Source organism: Pagrus major, chromosome 5 (assembly GCF_040436345.1).
Source record: "Pagrus major chromosome 5, Pma_NU_1.0".
NCBI classification, from domain to species: domain Eukaryota; kingdom Metazoa; phylum Chordata; class Actinopteri; order Spariformes; family Sparidae; genus Pagrus; species Pagrus major.
The window spans coordinates 948,584-970,257 of NC_133219.1; the positions used below are offsets into that span (position 1 = coordinate 948,584).

Consider the following 21,674-nt stretch of genomic DNA (forward strand, 5'->3'; position numbering starts at 1 on the left):
CTTAGGCAGAGTCAGGCGCTGCCAACATGGCGACAGCTGGTACCAGCCACTTCGAGCTTTATTCTGGCTCTTCAGAAACCAATGGATAACTCAGAGTGGCTCTGTCCACTATTTCATATAGTCAATGGTGCAAATCTGCATCATCTGCAAATTTCACTATCAATATCGTCACTTACTCTCATGAAGCGTAAAGTTCAAACATTTTTCCTGCTGGACTTAATTGCAAACAATTAACATTTGGATGTGAGTAAGAGTATAATGAAGTAAATGGATTGTACACAACCTAGTGGTTGTGACTACTGGTCCGTGCCAGAGACCAGCTGGTCCTGACCACACGGATCTTCATAACCAAATAATAACAATATTAATCATAATAATTCTGATATAGTGTATTTTATAGACAAAAGTTTACAATCTCTGACATTTATCCAGCTAACAGTGCTGCCAAAACGACCGGAAAGGGGAGAAAATCCTAAAGCCGCTTCACAGACCACAGGGACCACAGGGCAGATCACTGAGGAGCTGGTCAGGACCAGTATCTTTAGCAACCCTAGTGGTTGTGACCACTGGTCCGTGCCACAGAGCAACTGGTCGCGACCACTGATGAGCTGGTCGCGACCAGTGTCTCTAGCGCCCCTACTGCCAGTAACCACTGGTCCGTGCCAGAGACCATGGTCCCTGGACAGACCACTGAATCGGCTACAACCCCCTCTCCAATGAGGGGCACTGTGGGTCCACCTGTCCATAGTCACACTTTAGTTTGCGAAAAAGTCATTGCTACAATTGTTCTATTTTTCAATGCCTTTTTATATGTTTTTGTGCGTTTTGCTAATGTTGTTTATTTGCATTTTTATGTTCAGCCCTTTAAGGCATGCTTTGCAAAATTAGGCTATAATAAACTTTGACTTAGGTAAGGCATGGCATTTGCTCTTGCAAGGCCAAATGCCCTATCTTCCAATCAGTTAACAAAAGTGAGAAATAATTTGTGTATTTGCCCCATGATTTGAATTCCTTACAGACAAACAAATCAACAAAGAAAAAGAACTGAAAACATAACCTCATTGGCTGAGGAGTACATTTTCTGTTCTCTACAACAACTAACTAGGATGGTACAGACTACATCAGAATGAAAGCTACTGGGTTCATGCAAAATTCAATCTGTAAACATTTGGCCTCTAAAGCTTGTTAGCTGCTCAGGAAAGTGCAGCCAGACTCTCTATTTAAAGTTATGGCCTTGCTCTGATCAACACACAAGAGGGAGGTGATGGTTAGAGCTCCTAAAATCCAGCGAAAATATAGGCATTGTTCATTTTATGCAGAAGTAAGAGAGAGTGAGAGGTCAGCCAAGCTCTGCACTGAAACCTGGAAGTACTTGCTTATAACATAACATTCACAGCCCATCTCTTGTCTGATCGTGTTTGCACACCATTAATTCTCCCGTGCACACTTCTAATGTTGACTGTCCCGATTTCACACGCAAAGCCAACCGTGCTTGAAATAACTAGAGTGAGAACAAATGGCAGTGATGAGATTAGCAGACCTCACTACACAACACACTGAAGGATTTTATCTCCAGACTATCAACAGAAACTGTTTATAATAGTTTTCAGTAGAACGTCTTTGCAGTCAATCAGTTGATGTAGACAGTTTTCATATCGTCATATTGTATTAAGTGATATGGTGAAATAGTCTACAAAGGAAGGAATTTGGGCAATTTATGAAAACCTGATCCCAAACTCTCTTAGATGTAAAATATTCTTTAGCTAAAATAGAGATAATAAGACATGTGAAGCCTTGTTCAGAGCCAGTGGACTCCTTGCTGTATACACAACCAAGTCTTAAACATCAATGTGAGAACAAGAAGAGCTGATTCTTCAGCCAGAAACAGCTGCAATCTTATATAATTATCCCAAATGTGAGCAATCTAATTATAGAACTGCACAACAGTGTGGGGTGGGCAGAGGGAGGTGGTGGGTGTTCATACCCAAATCTGGTCCACAGCCCTGAGTACATCTACCATCACTTCAGGGATTACTGTTCAAACACAACTGCAATAAACACACACTCTAAAGCCACACATCAGGATATCCCATGAAAATATTTGCATTCTTGCACTTAAAACTTTATTTATTTTTTTAATTTACATTGTGGAACACGTCAGGGGTGCCCCCTCAGTCCCATGCTTTTCGACATGGCTATTGAACCGCTTGCCACAGCACTCTGCTCTTGCAAGGATATATCTGGTATCTGGAGAGGTGACATTGAGCATAAAGTCTCACTTTACACTGACGACCTGTTGCTTTTCATCTCTTATCCAACGGCCTCATTACCCCCTGTTCTGTCGCTGCTTAGTCAGTTCGGTAAACTTTCAGGCTATAAACTAAATCTCAATAAAACTGAGCTCTTCCCCATCAACAACGAAGCACGTGCCTTAGACCTTACCAGTTTGCCTTTTAAAATTGAGAACAACAAATTTTCCTATTTTGGCATATCCGTGACAAGGAAGCACAAAGATCTTTTCCAAGAGAATCTTATCACATTGTTAAATCAAACTAAACAAATCCTAACACAGTGGTCGCCCCTGTCGATGTCTCTTGCGGGTCGCATCAACTCAGTCAAAATTACCATCTAAATTTCTGTACCTTTTCCAGGCCTTACCACTCTTTATCCCTGGATCTTTTTTTCCACTTCTCGACTTCTTGGATCCTCACTCCCACTTCCCTCACTTAAATAAATCAGAAACCCAGTGGTAAAACATTCTCTAAAAATCTGGGCCCAATTTAGGAAGTATTTTGGTTTTCATAGCTTTTCTCTCCTAAGCCCCATTGCATCAAACTACCTTTTCAAACCATCCTGTCAGGATTCTGCCTTTCAAGAATGGCACAGGAAAGGTACGTTTTAAAGATTTGTTCGAAACAACAGTTTGGCATCATTTGAGCAGTTGAGTAGAAAATTCAGCCTCCCTAAGTCAAATTTTTTCAGCTATCTTCAGGCAAGGCATTTTGTTCTTTCCCAGACATCCAGATCTATAACAGCAACAGACTTGACCATTGTTAACACTGTCCTTTCTATAGATCCACTTAAAAAGAGGCTAATTTCGGTTCTTTATGGCAAGCTGTTGGATCTTAGGAGTGCCCTCACAGATAAGCTTTAAACAGCATGGGAGGAGGACTTGGGTCTCTCTTTATCAGAGGATACTTGGGTTATCATACTCAAATTGGTTAATTCAACCTCCCTCTGTGCACGTCACTGTTTGATTCAGTTCAAAGTGGTACACAGGGCTCATATTTCAAAAGCAAAATTGTCCTCCATATACCCGGATATTAGTCCATACTGTGTCAAATGCAGACATGTGGAAGCGTCTCTCATTCATATGTACTGGTATGTACCTTAACAAATATTGGAGGGAAGTTTTTCATACACTTTCTTGGGTGTTAAACATTAAATTAGAACCAAACCCATTGACTGCTCTGTTTGGGGTCATGGAAGGGGAGGAAAAGTTAACTATAGCAAAGCAATGTACTTTATCTTTTGCCTCCCTTCTGGCTCGACGAGTAATTCTGCTCACGTGGAAGGATACCCACTCCCACTCATACACAATGGCTGGAAGACATCATGTCCTGCCTAAAACTGGAGAAAATTAGGAAAATCATCATCTCCCCTGTGCTTCCCGACCACAGTTCGGGAGCCGAACATGAATGGTGTAACACCATGCCAGGGATGTAACGGTTACCGGTGTCAAGGTAAACCATGGTAAAATTCCCTACGGTGAAGGTTACCGTTTAAGTTTTAATTACCATGGTAACCGCCGCGGTCGATAACCACGGTGTGGAAAGCTCGCGAGATACTAAATCCAAGTCTCCCTACGCAGGCGCAGCGTGCAATGTGCGCTTGTTATGTAGTGAAGAAGACATGGCGGAGGGAGAACGTGATAGTAGCGGCCCTCAAGGCATTTTTCCGCCTTCAAAGAGAACCAAATCTGAAGTCTGGGCGTATTTTGGTTATTATAAGAATGCTCAGGGACAGCTGGTCGAGGATGGCAGCCATATCTGCAGAAGCTGCAAGAAGAAAGTTGTTGCGAGGGGCAGCAACATATCCAATTTACTTACTCATTTGCACGACCATCATCCTCAACTGTTAGCTCTCTTAGCGAATGCAAGGTAAATTAACCTTAAGCTGGGGTGCATGATGTGTGTGTATGTCGAGTTTTCTCTGTTTAATTTGCTGTTGTCACTAATGTAAACTGACCAGATAGTGGTATAACTGAACGAAGTTGATCCGTGATTTGGCACGTTATCTGAACCGCTTATTAACTGTAGATTTCACTTTTTAAAGTCGACCTAATAATTCCCCAAATATTGATGCAGAGCTGCAGTGAGGAGGATTTGAGACAAACACGTACTGGGTGGACTGAGTTAGTGAATGCAAACTGACTGATATGACTGACTTTCATCTCAGCTCCGTTCACCGGAGCAGCATCTACCTGTGGCTCAGCAGCCATTTGACCAATCAGATTGACCGAGTCCATTGACAACAGACGAGCAAGCAGACAGAGAGACAGACAGCCAATATATATATAAGTAATATCAGAAATATATAATACTTGTGGATTATTTGTAGAATAGACTATATATAAAGAATAATATAAAATGGTGAATATAACAAGTGTCTAGATAGAGATAAGAGCCAAAATAGAGCGTTCATAATTATTTAACAATAATCCTTTTTGTTTTGATCTAAAAGATTATCCAACCTGTTTCTCACAAAAGTGATATGATCTAGATTGTGAGTTTTGTGATCTGTTGGTTGCACCCTTAGTATTAAGTAACAATGACAGTAATAATTAATAATGACATTTTCTATTCATTTTTTTCACAGAGAGGGTCTGCTGGCCAATCGAGTGCTACTGCCAGTACATCTCATTCTACCTCTGTAACGCAGACATTACAGGACACGTTTCAAAAACAGGCTGCTTATACCTTAACCCTTTTAATATATAATAAATCTATTCAAATATAAATCTTGGTGAAATTATTTCAATTTATCAGTGTATCAGTGTTTTTTCAGCATTTTGAAGACATTTTAAAAATACCGCGGGATACCGATAACCGTGATAATTTTGGTCACTATTACCGTGGTGTGAAATTTTCATACCGTTACATCCCTACACCATGCTATCGTTTGACTGGCTGTAGCTAATAGCTACTGGCTTAGCTAGTAGCTAAGTTAGAGGAGGTTGACTTGCAGCACTCAGCACTCTCCTTGGCAAGCCGACCGGACGTGACATGGGGGCGTGGCAGCATCGACGATTCTATTTTTTAATTTGAAGTTCGAGATTGTGAATTAATTTCGATCGATTTCGATTTTAAATCGAAATCGTGACACCCTTAATATATACCCATACTCATTTCATGTCTCTGTAATGGCTATTATGCACTGCACATTTGTTATATTAAGAAAACTTCAATAAAAAAGTCTATGTAAAAAAAAATGTATATTTTAATTATGTCTCAATTTAAGTCCGAATACTCAATCATGAAGCACACTAGGGTGCCCAGTTAAAAAATATTGAAGATAGGAGGTGAACAAATGAATTGACGGCTTGCTGGCAGGACCTTGTGAATATGTTGCGCTGATTAAACCAAGAGGACACTGAAAAGCTGTACTGAAAACATCAGGAGGAGTGCTAGGTAGCTTTGTTAGCTGTTAGCTCAGATTAACAGCCAATGGAGATAATAGCTTACAGCAGAGCTAACATTAAACTCTTTTTTTTCGTTTCTGTTTAGAGGAACATGAAGCATTTAACAGTGAACTGCAGTTAATATGACAACACAACAATTTTACACTACATACATATACTTAAGTACTTCAGCTGAGTACAGTTTGGAGGTAATGCTACGTTGAGTTTGGAGTTACAGACACTTCACATCATTTTACCCAACTCCTTTCAGAGATAAAAGTAACAGTGGCAGTGACCAGGTAGTGGAGTAGTGGTTTCACGGCACAAAGACCCCAGTACAGGGGCAGAAAACATTTTGGATAAAGTTGAAGTCAAACTGCATGTTTAACTGCTGCTAGCAACTTCATTACTTGTATAATAAATCTTTTATTTGAGTAATTATTTGATACAGGTTCAGTTATTTAGGATGTCAAGTCTATGTATACACAGGTGACACATTTAGAAACATGAAACTTAGTTTTTTCTTAAAATTGTCTCAAAGATAATTTAGGTGGTTTACAGCCCAATAACATCTGATTGAATGTGATCGAAGTCCAGTAATCATTTTGTCTGTATATAATATGTAATTTTCCACAGCTTTAAGGTGCTCGAAAAGCTTGGAAATGCACTTTCAAAATGTTTTAAAAGTGCTTAGGAGCACGTGTTCCTGTCTGTTATCACCTATTACAAAAATGTCTGGTGCCAGGCTTTGCATGTGGTTCACGGTGATAAATATGAAAGTCCATTTCCACCAGTTAAAAAAAAGGATATGAAAACTAAGCTTGCTGAAAAAAAATTCTGATGGTAGGTCATAATTATGAGAAAAAGCCATAATCATGAGATAAAAGGTAGAAATTTTGAGATTAAAAAAAGTCAAAATCTTTTGATAAAATAGCCAAAATTATGAGATAGAAAGTCACAATTATGAAATAGAAATTGGAGGTATAAAAGTTGAAATTATTGAAATTATGCAACGAAGGCTCGCCTTTACGGCGCCTTTGTATGTTCACACTGAACCACGCCGCGCCGGCATAAAGCTGCTCCAGTGTTTCATTTCATACAGCATGCTGGGGTTGCAGAACCAGGTGTGACGGTACACATCATAAAGTTGAGATTCTTGGGTTTTTTAAATGCATTTCCACTTGTAAATCTAGAAAAACTATCTGTGGACTGTTTATATCATATGGATGCTTTTGTCATGTGTTGTGATTGAGATCCTGACCCACCATGCATCATGGAAAGTGACAAAGAGAGGTTGCTCCAAATTACATCACATAATCACCATCAGTCAATAGTGGACCCTGTTTGGCTCTCACTCGTGGATAGGAATGCTGTTTTCCAGGGGGAAGTTCACTGAGGAATCGGTAGGAAGAGCTGACCGTCGCGGTGACTTTTCCTCATTAAATCTGGAGATTTTTTTCTATATAAGTTGCCAGAGATGGTAACTACTACAACACAATAGTGGAAGGTGACAAAAACTTTGTGAGCAAGTTTTTTTGCTCAAAATCACATCACATAATCATCACCAGTCAACTGCAGGAGCCGCCTGGTTCTCACTGTTGAGGAGAGACAGTGTTTTTCGAGTGGAAGTGTGACGAGTTAGCAAGACAGACATGAGGACAGGGACTTTTCCACACATAAATTCTGCATTTTTTCCTCATAGAAGTTGTAAAAGACACTACCTGCTACCACACTACTATAGTTTGGTCTTGTAACGTTGCTTTGTGGGTTGAAGTGTGGGACATTGATCTTTTATTTGATAGGTGAAAGATCTGTTTAGTTGTCTCTGAAACTCAGAGTTCACATGTGACCTTAACAACTCTCTAAGGACACTCCCACACAGGCTTTAAAGCCTGCAAGTCCCCTCCAGTTAGTTAGAACTGAAGAAGCCTTTTGGATGAGAGGTGAAACGTCTTCAAGAAACTGAAACACGTCCAGTTGCCTACGATACAGCACTTAGAATTACCATGACCTGATGACTGAGAACCTTCACCAACAAACACTTGGATGGGCTTTTTAGAGGTGACAGCCACAGGCACCATTTTTTATTCCTCTGTCAGAGCATTTTATGCATTGATTGCTCTCGTGATGTGAGACTTTCTACAGACATAACAGAAAATGGCTATGGGTCAGGCTACAAAAACTCTGGACCCTAATCCGTCTATAATGCAACTTCATAGCTTCTTAGGTAAGACTTTCAATGCCTGATAAATGTATGACTTTTAAAGCAGTGGACAATATGGATATTTTCCTCTTCTTATACTGTATGTCATAACAATGTCAATGTATACAGCATATTGTGATACAATAATAAGATACAATAATGAGTGCACTTATTACTTATACTTATTAATAGATATATTAAGTTCAAGGACACAATTACCAGACAGGAATGTGTTTTTTTGCTAATCCAGCATAGTAAATACTTGACAAATCAAGGTCTAATACAGTAATAGAGTGTTACATCAGTGCTGGACTGTACCAGCTATTTTAATATACAATATGGGCCAGTGAGTGAATGCTCTCCCTGTTCACTGTCAGCAGCTGGGTTAGTGTGAATACGTAACTAAGGCTGAACTGGGTCCTCTGCTATTGTAAGAAATCAGTATGAGGTTGATGAAGAGACCCCAGTGAAATATCAGAGTATTGACAGAAACCTGATGACACTCAGGATCCTTCAGTACCATTGATTTAAGGGAAGGTGATGATGTCTTCCAGTGAGCTGTACAACTTTCCTCTTTTCAAAAGGAGAGTCAGCTGTGATTTCATGTTCTATAATAACATAAGGTGCTGTGCCACATTTGGTTTGTTTGTATGAATGAACAATGTGTACTGATTAGAAAAGACATGGCTCACTCAACTTATTAAGAAATGCAGATGATTTGTGTTCAGTAAAGTTTCAGACAGAAACTCATAACTCATTCATTCATTCAAAAAGAACATAAAAACAAACCTTTTCTTTACTTGCTGAGACAACAATAGAAACAAATCTAAACACTTACTATATTCCAGGAAGCTCAGCCATGACACAGACTGCTTTTATGTCTTACAGTTTAAATGACAGCTCAACCGTTTTAGGACCTCCCACTTCAACTCATTCTCGTATGTACACTTCAAGTTTTCACTTTTACTTACAATTACATGACACTTAGACTGCTTTCACCTGTTACATGTAGGGGTTGCCAATCTGACGATTTGGATCGTGATCGATCTTGAAGTCGTCCACAATCTATTTTTCAGGCAAATCATAGAGAATATGGTATTTAATGTTCTTTTACTTCTGTTTCCAAACTTCACATAACCTCAATGACTAGAAGATCCATGCAACATGAACATACTAATAGAGTGATGTAGTCAACTAGATGGCCATGCTGACTGCACATTTTACTTAAAGTAGCTCTTCCTTGGATGACGTATTGTAAACAATGCAAACTGAGTTCTAGCTAGCAGCATCCCGGATGGGGAGCTTAAAAAATATTTATCTTTGTGTTTTAATGGAGCAAATGGAGTTCAAAGTCAAAGTTCATAGGCTATCTCAAGTCTGGCTGTAGTCAACAGGGTGCTTCAAAATTGAGAAAAAAAGATTGTGATTAAATAAACACAATATTAGTGTTTGGCCTGATTGCCCACCCCTCGTTACATGACACCTGACACTACAACTGCTTTCATTCTTTCTCTTTTCAATTGACAGTTCAGTTACTTTTTTACCTCTTACACTTCAGCTGACATTTCTGATGCTGCCAGTGCAAAAAAGCAATGGACACCTCACTGCTTAAAGTATACACCTCTCAACTATGTCAGACCACACACTACAATTGATAATTCAACAGCTTTCAGCACTTACACACCAAGTGACATCTCCCTAACTTCCATCTCCATCTCACAGGGTCTTACAATCAAAAAAAGACATAGTCTACATATTGAATGATATGATGATAAGAAGGCTGAATTCAGGACAAATTAGTGATTGGTTGAGGGAACCATGATTACTGATCACAGACTCTAGTACCACACACACTTACATAAACAGCCCCCAGTCTCATTAAAGGTGATCATAAGGGATGATCATCAATCTGAACAGCCCCTATCTATCTGCATCCAATGAGCTAGACCAGAAGGAGCCTTAGGTGGGTGTACAGTAAACACACACACACACACACACACACACACACAGGAAGAGTCAACCTTGACCTACCAGCAGAGCTGTTGTATGATCATCTCTCTACAGCGGTCACAGCAACATGAGACATCATTTCAACTATAGAACACTATTGTGTGTACAATAATCTAATTGCCCCATTCATTAAAAAACAAAGCATTTTCATAATAATCATCGTAACTATACATCTGAAATTCATGGCACTGGTGAGAAGGCAAACTTTACTGTGCTAAAGAGTCCTGTACGTACAGTAGAGAGATTTAAAGGAACCGTGACAGGGAAAAATATTTATTCTCTGACCTGACTGGCTGATGATTAAGCCATCTGTCTTCAGAAACACAGTAACACAATAATTTTACACACATTTAAGTTCCACAGGTGGTCACTGAATAAGTTTGGGTGCCTTTCCCAAAGGCAGTTTTACAGTATAGACACTTACAATCACACACACACTTGTTCTCCCTGATCTCCAGAGAACAGCCCCATTAAACCAAAGATGTCAGTCTGGACAGGATTCATTTCACCACAGAGTCCACCTGACTCTACTGAGTGTAAATGAAACTTCTAGCAGTTTCCTCAGGTTACAGGTCAGGCTGATAAACTACTGGACGCACCGGCAGGGTGAATACTACGACACAGGTTTTCTATTGGCTGTCCTGAACACAACAGGTGTACTGATAACCTGACTATTGGCTGTCCAACATGCACCTCACAGCCTGAACAGGGCAGATTTAAAATGACGCATATGTAGCTTCACTCCTAAAACTGACCACAAAATCATAGAACAAACTTAGTTCGCGTTATGACGAAGTTACTAAATGTTACCCAACGTAACGTCACACACTTAAAGTGTCACTTACTCCGACATTTTCGCTCTTGCTCGGGTAAGAGGCCAGTCTTCCGCCGCCTTTCACCGGCATCCTGCTTCTCCTCGAGTCGACTGAACAGGCGCTTTGTCGTCGCGGTTAAACCCAACGCCGTGTAGCTTTAGCCAGTGGTTAGCAAAGTGCCTAGTTTCTGTACTGAAACATATCTTTGTGACAGCCAGACCAGCTCCGCCCTCGTCGCTGGCAGGCAGGCTGGTGTTCCTCCGGGTGGACAGCCCACTGGAGCCAGCAGACAGAAAGAGGGAGGTCCGTCCGACCAGCACAACTGTGCGCTTACACCGCTGCTATGACAGCACAACAATCATGGGAAGCGCATTTCCCGCTTCCTTCATTGGAAACCTTGTTATATATTTCGCTGGCTGTAGCAACACTTCCACTGAGAGTCTGGTAACAGCGCCACAAGTGCGTCACAGCTGTGGAGATATGGATTCACACATTGTAGCCTTCATGGACTAATAACAGCGGTGTGTTTGGTGAACATAATGGTGCGTTCCAGTGCAAGTCGGAAGTGGGAATTTCCGAGTCGTTCTCCCCGATTTCCAGTTTAAGCGTCCCAGTGGATCAGCGCGGAAAAACATGGACGCTCGATGCAAACGGCTGTTTGAATGGCAAATCTGCGAACTTCACCAGCAGATACAGCAGCTGTTTTAACAGTAATACTCAAGTAGAAGTAAAGGTAGCAATCAAAATAACTATTTGGAGTACTTAAGTGGCCTACTAAAATAACTTGAGTCGTGAGTAACTTCACAAAGAAGCACACTACAATCTTTGATCTGATGTGGAACTGACTGATTTGATCATTTCAACCACAGATGGGTCTATTTGGGGCAAAGGTTCAGAGGTGAACAGAAATCTGTATATATTTGTGATAAAATGCCACATATGCACCAGGTCATGCGATGCCATGGCTGTAATAGAGTAACAGAGCGCCAGTAGACCTCATAGCTGGCTTGATGACTGTGTATGTATCATAAATTCACGTTTGCCACAGAGCTTATTTCCTGCAATAATCCAAAATCCAATTGAAAAATACCATATTCTTTTTGTTGAGGGAACGAGGGAGATTCTTACTTCTAGTTTAGCCTACAGATATACGTCATCCCTGCAGCACTATATACTGTATGATTTATCTTATCTAGGGACCTTGTCATGTATCAAAGTGTTGTCAGGGGGAAATTTTGACCTGAGTCTGGTGCTTGAGGAATAGTGAAGGAGTCAAAAAAATACCAAGGAATTTTGTGAAAAAAATTATGACCACACGGCCAATAGTTGATATATTTTGCAGGATGAAGGTGTTGTGCTGCTGCCAGTGGGATGAGAAAACCACATTTTAGCCTCTACTTGCAGGGACTGTCAGAAATATACTGTATGTCTATATTCACACACTGAAAGCAGCCATCAGAAAACAACAGTCAACCCCATGTAATCCATCACAATCAATTACAGTATTAACTGCATGTTCAGTCCATCATTATCATAACAGTCTCCCTCCCAGCCTTTCTGTTGTCTTTTCAGAAGCCGTCTGTTTTGTACAAAGAGGGCTCCAACTTCATGTGAAGGATACAGACCTATCAGCTTGCTCTGTAATCACTTAAAAATATTGAATTGAATATATTGGCACATAAGATGCAGAAATGTATAACCAAATTAATCAAACCAGATCAAATGGGAGACAAGATGCTAACAATATCGGGGGAACACTAAACCTTATATCATGCACTAAAAATAATTCCCAGCCTACCATGATGCTCAGCTTATATGCCCAAGCTTCCTATACCATACATTGGCATTGGGTTTCATACAACTTTCATAGATTGGGTGAAAATGGTGTGTAAAAACCCAAACTCAAGAGTCAGAGTTAATGGTTGTTTTTCAGACTTTTTTCTTTTTTTTTTTTTTTTGTAATTCACTTTTTTATTGCCTTTTGAACATTTACAACAACAACACAAACATCCACAAAGATACAAAAAATAAAAAAAACAAACAAGCTAAAATAAGACAATACAAAACAAATAAATAAAAGTAAACACAGGTAAGCATTTTAATGTCCATCCATCTCAATCCCTCATACAGTATTATGACCCTTCATCCTAGTTAGCCACTCAGCACTGTGTTCATGTAGGGCCCCCAAATTTTCCAAAACACATCTTGTTTGTTGTTCACTTTAAAAATCAACTGTTCATAATTGGCTATCTTGGTCATCTCTGTTAACCATTCACTAAATGGGATAATGTTTTTTGTTTTCCAGTGTCTTAGTACAATCCTGCAACCTGTGGAAAGGGCCAGTCTGCACCATCGAGTCTGTTGAGCTGATAGATGTTAATATACTTAATATGCAGAGTGCAGGGCTCTGTAGTAACTCTGTCCTGAGTACATTATTTAGAAATGTTATTATATTTTCCCAGAAATTCCATGTCATCTGGCATTCATATAGTATATATATATCTGAGTTCTGTAATTTCAATCGTGCCATCTTACAGGGAGTCCAATAGCTCCTATTAATAACCTTATATGTAATTAACCTTGTCTGGACTTCCCTTGATGTCTTGGACCCAACAATTTCTTCCCATGTCTCCATAGCTATTTCCCCTCCAATATCCTCCTCCCAAGCTCTCCTGAGACCGTCAAGGTTTGTTGGGTGAGATCGTCTCATAAGACTGTAAAATCTAGATGCACCGCCCTTAACCAACTGGCTACCTTGAAATAGTTCCTGTATCGCTGTTCGAGACATAAGTGGAAGTTTCCTCTTTGTAGACATTATACAGTTTCCTAATTGAAGATATTTCCAAAAGTCCTTTTTTGGAATTTTGTATTTGGCCAATATCTGTTCAAAAGACATAAAAACATCGCCCTCAAAAACATCCCCAATAAAGACAATTCCAGCCTCCACCCATGTCTTCCAATAGATAATTTTTTTACCCACTTTTAATAGCTTATTATGCCAAAGACATGTCCTCTTAGTAAAAGAGGGCTTCAGCCCTGCAACCTGGTGTGATACTCTCCAAGTCTCCCTCGCAAACTCCAACAATGGGTTCTTAAATGGGATTTCTCCCCCTGTTTGTGATATGAAAGCCTGTAATGGGAAAGGTTCTCAATCGGCACCCAACCTGGAACCTGATCTCCTAAAAAATTCATCTTAGACAGCTGACTAAGGGAAAAGGCGTAGTGGTACCAGTCCACTTTTGGTAGACTCAGACCTCCATCCTCCTTAGCAGCATATACCTTTGTTCTGTTAAAAAGAGATCTTTTGCCTGCCCATAGAAAAGTATCTACAGCCTTATTGAACCTTTTTAGTAATAGCGGAGGGAAACTTAGAGGTAACATGTATGTAATATAGTTGATCTGTGGAATGGTTATCATTTTAAGGATGTTAATTTTCCCAACAGAGATAAGTCCAGAGACAAGACCAGACCAGTTTTGTAAAGTGCTCTTGAGTTTCTATATAAGGGGGAGTAGGTTTTCTGTCATCATGTTTTTAAGGCCTGGAGTTAGCTTGATGCCGAAATACACTAAACCTGAAGGAAGCCAATTAAACTGCCAGTTTTTTCCAATATCTGGTGGACACATCCTAGACAAGGGCATTGCCTCTGATTTTCCCCAATTTACTTTGTACCCTGAGATATCAGCGAATGAGTCAATCGATGCCAAAATATGAGGTACAGCTGTTTCCGGATTTGTGGTCAGTATTAATACGTCGTCTGCGTATAACAATAGTTTATGTTCTGTTTTTCCTACTTGTGCCCCTATAAAGAGAAAAACACGAGGATAACCTGCCATTTGTTAACACTGAGGCCCTGGGGTTACAATACAACAATTTAACCCAATTAATAAAAGGGGAGCCTAATCCAAACCCGTGTAGCGCCCTGAACAAACACCCCCATTCTACTCTATCAAATGCTGCCAGATCAAATGTAATAACCTACGTTCATTATCTGCCGGGGACCTTCCTTTAATAAAACCCACTTGGTCCGGATGAATAAGACTGGGTAAATGTGCCTCCAGCCTTGTAGCCAAAACCTTGGCCAATATTTTGGCATCCATGTTTATTAAAGAGACCGGGCGATAACTTCCACACTGCTGTGGGTTCTTGCCTTTTTTACGTATACGTGTTGTTACAGCAGATTGCATGCTTTCTGGCATCCTACCCCTCTCCAGTGCATCCCGAAATACAAGTAATCTTGGTGCTATTATATCAGAGAACTCTTCATAAAAATCTGTAGGGAAGCCATCATCTCCTGGTGACTTCCCAGAGCTTAATCTTTTTATAGCTTGTTGGACCTCCTCTAATGTGATATCACCCCCAATCTCCTTTTGTTTTTCCTCGGACAGGGTGGGCAAATGTACCCGGGACAACAAATTATCTATGTCATCCTGGTCTGTAGTGCATTGTGAGGTATACAAGTTTTGATAAAATCCCCTAAATACATCGTTAATCTCCACAGTGTCTGTTACTAATCTCCCTTTCTCGTCCTCTACAGAGGTTATTAATGTATGAGTATATTGTTGTTTTACTCTTTGGGCCAAGAACCTTCCTGCTGCTTCCCCTTGCTCATAGTACCTCTGCCTACACAGGAATAGTGCAAATTCTGCTTTTTTCTGCAGTATTGAGTTCAACTCAAACCTGAGTTTGTTTAATTGTGAAAGAACCACAGGGTTTGGTTGGGATGCATGCATTTTCTCAAGGTCTTTAATTTCTGTCTCCAATTTTCTTGTTTTTTCAAATAAGAAGAATGTTGTATCAAGCGGCCCGCAAACAGGCTTTAAATGCATCCCACTCCAGACCTGGATTAGAAATTGACCCTTCATTAAATTGCCAATATTCCAGGATTTCTTTCCTTATAAAATTACAAGATTTTTCATTGTGGAGCAGAGAGGTGTTAAGTCTCCAACGGCTTCTAGGTCTAGGAGCTTCTGATGATCCAAAACGTAACACTATTTCCACTGGGGCATGATCCGACAATGCAATATTACCAATTGATGCATTAACAGTCAAACCCACTAATTGGTTAGATATTAAAAAAATAGTCGATTCTAGAAAGGAGGTATGTGGGTTTGAGTAAAAAGTGTACTCCCTGTCTTGGGGATGTAAGTGCCTCCAAATGTCAGCTAATCCTAGTTCCTCCTCTAGAACATCAATTGCCAATTGTGATTTCTGTGTTGCTGTTCTTATATTTGTGGTGTTTGACTTGTCTACTTCCGGGTTTTCCACCTGATTAAAACTCCAATTTTTACATATGATTTCCTCATTTTTTTCACTGTGTTACAGATATCAATAAAGAAGTCAGAAGAATCTGAATTTGGAGCATAAATATTAATAATAGAGCACCTGATACCAAAAAGATCTGCATCTACAGCCACCCATCTGCCCGACCTGTCCGAGAGCTGATTGTGAATATTAATATTAAGATTTTTACGAATTAGAATACCAACGCCCCGTTGATTAGATGAACAGGCACTGTAAAATATTTTACCAACCCAGTCTCTTTGTAATTTAGTTGATTCTTCTTTATCTAGGTGAGTCTCTTGCAGAAAGCAGAGATCTACTTTCTTTTGTTTCAAATATAGAAGAAGCTTCTTACTCTTAATAGCAAGATTTGCCCTTTTAATATTCCAAGATAGCACTTTAAGCATTTCAGTCATAGTATTCAATTACTTATGGTTTTATGGCCATCTGATCTGAAGTTGTTAAATGTAATAGTGAGTGTGTAATGTGAGCTAGGCCCTGATGTAGCTGCTTCCCTGTGATACACGCATACAGACAACATAAAAGTACAAAAATGTAGTAAGAATACACACATATGGTGACCATTGAAGAACAAGATGGTCCACCTCAACCTTAATTCCTGAACCAAACAGCGGAATACAGCAAACACACACACACACACCCAACACCCCCGATCCCTCAAATGGTAACAGCAAACCTCAAAACAATATTCCAGCTTGTCCTCATCAAATTATTAAACAATTAACTTACTGACCAACCCTCTGTCATATTATGTATCAGGCTCCTCATCTCCCAACACATCAATGGGGGAAAAAAACATAAAATAAGACGGTCGGAGTCACACAGTGGGTCCAAAAATCGGAGCCTAAAACGGCTCACCCGTGTCTGTTAGGTGTCGATAACATCCTGTGTGTTGTGTTGGGGTTTTCGTGAGGCTCTCGATGACAGAAAATCTGCCACCTCTTCTGGTGAAGTAAAAGTGTGTCTGATGTTATCGGCCACCACTCTCAGCGTGGCCGGGTAAAGCATGGCGTAGCGCAAACCCTTCTCCTGAAGCCGCTTTTTCACTCCATCAAACTTCTTGCGCCTCTGTATAATGTCTTGCGACAAATCCTGGAAAAAAGACAGCCGTTTTCCTTGCCACTCCACTCGCTCCTTTTCTCTGGCCGCCCATAGCACTGCCTCCCGGGCTCCAGACCGCAGGAAATGCACCAGAATGTGTCGGTCTCTGCTCCCTCGTTGACCGGTTCTGTGGGCCCGGTCGATCTCCAAATCCGGGCTCACCTCGATATCCAGTGTTTCCGAGAGGAGCCTCTGTACAAAACCTTGGATATCTCGACCTTCGGCGTCCTCCTTCACCCCCACAATACGGATGATGTTGCGGTGGCTAGCATCCTCCAGATATGTTATTTTCTCGTGTAACTACTTAATGGTTTTCTCCGTCGCGTCCACCGTCGCTCCCATAACTTGGCCTTGATCTTCTAGTGCCGATATTCGGGCTTCGGCTTCAGTTATTCGAGTCCCTAACTTCTCCACAGCCGTTTGAACTGCATCCATGCCAGCTTTAAGTCCACTCATGTCGGATGCGATGACTGATTGCATGCCTTTTGGTAGTTTTAGTCCATTACTCCCCTATTTGTGTTGTGTAGAATATTTCAAACGCTATTTTAGGAGGGGGTAGGGCAAACAGCTTAGCAGAGGAATCCCCTACGCGGCCATCTTGGGTGCTCGCTCCAGCGGAAGTCTTTTCAGACATTTTCTATCTCAAGAGAGGAGTCAGACAAGAGATCGTCTGAGCCGACAACTATTCCCGACAAGTATTGAACCATTAGCAGAGTCAATAAGACAAAATAAAGACATAAAGGGAATAATGGACAAAGGAGGGTAAGAACTCATAACATGTTTATTCGCGGATGATTTGCCAACTTTTATTGGGGAACCATCATTACCAGCCCTGAACAACCTGAATGAATATGGAGAAATAGTGGAGTACTTGGCCAATGAAAATCAGTAGCGATGATGCTCTGAGGTGAACGTCCAACAGAACTAGAGGGGAATGCTCATTTTAAATGGACTAATAAAGGGTTTAGATACCTGAGTATTATTATTACACCTAACACATCACAGCTATTTGAAGCAAACTATGGGAAACTGATAACAGATTAAAAAAGGATATTGCTAGGTGGGAGATTTTACTTCTGACCTATTGTGATTTCAGATACTACTTAAACAGTATTAGACAAAATCATAGCAAAATTCTTATGGCAAAATAAAAAAGCTACACTGCTTTACACGAAGGGGAAGGGAGGGCTGAATTTAACGTATTAAAAAAATACTATTGTGCGGCTCAAATTAGAGCTATAATTATGTGGATAACTAAAGAGACAGATGTGTGTGGGTGGCAATGGAACAAAAGGCATGTCAAAATGTACCTTTGGAATCACTCCCATTCTTGGCTCATACAGCTCAGAAAAAACTCAAGATTAATAATGAATGGATCAGGGGAATGATGAAAACATGGTCAGTAGCACAAAATAATTAAAAATTGTCAAAATCCATTCGTAGTGCCACTAAATTAGCAATAAACCCAGATTTTTTTTACAATCTATTATGGACTCAGGCAACCAAGGGGTCAATATATATTGCATAAGTATTCAATGGACAGATCATGAAATCATTTGAACAACTTAAACAGGAATTTGATCTACCAGCCAATGACTTCTATACATTTCTACAACTAAGACATTGCCTCCAGAATCATGAGTAATGGGAAAATATGAGTAAGACACCATCCAAACTACAGGAACTGCTAATGTCTTTTAAAGAGGGAGGGACAAAAAGTGGGGTGATATCAAAAATGTATAAAGCACTACAACATGAATCTATAGATAACAATACGGATGTGAAAGAAAATTGGGAGTTGGAAACAAATATTATAATAACAGCTGAGAAATGGGAGGAAACATTTAGAGCAGAACACAATCTAATAAACAGTCCGACATGGAGAGAATTTGATTGGAAAGAGAAAATGCAGTATTTTAACAGTCCTCTACTATCGCATAATACAGCAATACAATTTTGAACTATGTTGGAGGGGTTGTGAACTGGCAGGGGATTTCACGCATATACTTTGAGACTGCTCAAAGTGCCAGGACTTCTGGAAGAATGTCCAAAGGGAGATTCGTCAGGTTATGGGCATCAAACTTGATCCGGATCCAGCACTTTTTATATCGGGTATACTGCCTGACAATATGACAGTGTTGGGACCCACAGATGAAGTCGTTCATAATGGATCTCAAAATTGACTAGAATTCCCCAGTCTTCACACCTAGATGCAAAGCATGCCAAGAGACTAAGCTTTGAGCTACTACTGGTCAGGGTGACCCCTCACTGTCCAGGTAGTCAAAACTCCAGCTCCTTCCTTTGTTCTCTCTCTTCCCCACGGGGCTGCCTGCCCCCCAGTTCTCTTCTCCTGGATTCTTCTGCGCCCAACAGCTGCTGAGAGCTGCCAGCTGCATTTCCAGCTGGCCCAAAGAACTTCTCCTCACAGCAGCGACACAAGGTCCTGCTAGTATTCCAGATCAGTTAGCACCAGCAGCTGCGACGCAAAGCTTGCCGACTAACTCCACAGTCCAAGGAACACAAAGCAAGTTAGCACCGAATTGCTATCTGAGCCAAGGAACCACCAGCACCTTTTCTTCAAAGACTGGTAACGTTGAACTGGGCCGAGATAGCACACAGCATCGCATTGCATTGACATTTAAATAATTATGCTTCACACAGACTCAGGGTCTTTGCATGCAACTAACCATCCTCTCTTACCTAGCATTACGTCACACACACACACACACACACACACACACACACATACACACACACACACACTCCTTCAGCCTGGACTATATCACACCCACATGTGATAATGTGAGCTAATGGTGTGAGCACCACCATTGTTTCTTTGTTTCTTCCCTATCAGAGAAACACGTGCCATCCACCATCTTGTACCTGAGTCCAACCCTTCAATCAGCCATCTTGTAGTCCCCTCTGATCAGCCATTTTGTTTGTAGTCTTCATTTGTCCATGCCAGGCAGCGTGGTACTATGAAACCTAGCCACCATTTTGCTTTTGTTCTTCCAGACACACACACACACACACACACACACACCTGTATATAGTACATGTCAGATTGTGTTTTTTCATTTTGTCTTTAAATAAAAAACTTTTAAACCTTCATGCTGTCCATTTAATATTACAAGAGTGAATGTCGCCAACCTCGACTCTGTCAAGGACTCGAGTGAGTTAATTATTAATCAGAGTTACAAACTGACAGTTTAGTACCTTTTTATGAGACTGATTTGGTGAATTGGCTCTTTTCCCTTCTTCAAGGGTGGTGCCCCGAGGTGATCTAATGTAAATTGGATTTTATTATTTATCATAATTAATACTTATCCCTGATAATCATTAATTACTATTGATAGACAAATTTGACCCAAAATTCCCTATCAATGTTGCATAAAGCACTACAACAGACTGCTTTTAATAGCAAAAAAAATGATCACAGTTTCCTGGTTGAAGCCGCAGCCCCCCTAAATAACTCAATGGACTGGCAGGGTTAAAAATGTTTCCATAATGGAGAATACCACAGCAAGACTACATTTGAAATTAGACAGGTTTGTTGAAAAATGGTCACCAGTAATACAAGCAATGCCAGATCTTTTTCTCCTTTTCTCCCCTTCATTGTAAGTGTACAAAAGATAATCAAACTCCCCCATAGCAATGATACAATCCGGGGGATGGACCATTGTCACCTGCAAGTGCACCTAATCAGACCACCTGTTATCCCCTATTTAGTTGATCCTCTCCCACACAGCCAGTCCTTTTTGTCCCTCAGCACGGTGTGCGTACATGCTTATGAACCCACACCTTATTACATTTTTAATTAGCACAAGCACCAATAAAGAATTAAATTAAACCTGAACTACTGGCCTATGATTCTGACCGATCATCTATGGTAGGTTCGTTTCCCCACACCCCAACAGTCTGGTCAGGATAGCCACAGTCAGATAATCCTTTATTTCATGGTCCTTTGAGCCGGATCAGGAGCCCATCATAGTATAAGTCTGTTCAGGTCAGCACCAGAGGAACCAGATGTGAGCGTCAGGAAGCAGTCATCCCTCCCCTCACATCGAAAGGCCCAGATCACAACCAGATCACAGCAGAGAGAGAACAGAAAACTGAGAGCTGAGCAAGAGGATCTGCTCACATCGATGAGGAGTTGAAACTGCAAGGAACTTTGTTTGCAGAGCAAGAGGAGCGAGCTAAGATTGGAGCAGTTCAACCGCAAGAGTGTGTTCGAGATGGACCAGCTGCGTAAGCAGATAGAGCAGCTAGGAGCCGCCAGGCAGAATCTACCGAAAATCAGCTCACCTCCCACCTGTAAACCACCAACTCTGGTCCAACGGCAGCAGCAGACGGCACGATCAGAGGGTGATGTGTATCAGGCTGCCTCATCACCATATGACCACTCTCCAAGCGAAGAATACCACGTCTGTCACTCCTCACCACACAAGTATGGCTATGCAGGTGATAGAGACCATTTACCTGAGCACTACTTTGCGTCACCCCAGTCATTCCAGCCACGTCATGCCCAAGCACGTAAGGACGATTATTCAGAGAGGCACCGCC

At 40.8% G+C, this 21,674-nt stretch overlaps 1 protein-coding gene across 1 annotated transcript in view; it reads right to left on the reverse strand.

Annotated features, from left to right (window-relative positions):
- The window catches only part of LOC140996490 (tight junction protein 2-like), a 102,373-nt gene extending 91,417 nt beyond the window's left edge, over nt 1–10,956 (reverse strand). The window contains exon 1 of the mRNA XM_073466910.1: nt 10,739–10,956. Within this exon, the coding sequence (XP_073323011.1) occupies nt 10,739–10,798 (60 nt within the window). The 5' untranslated portion in view covers nt 10,799–10,956. The remainder of the gene's footprint in view (nt 1–10,738) is intronic.
- Nucleotides 10,957–21,674: the final 10,718 nt, after the last annotated feature.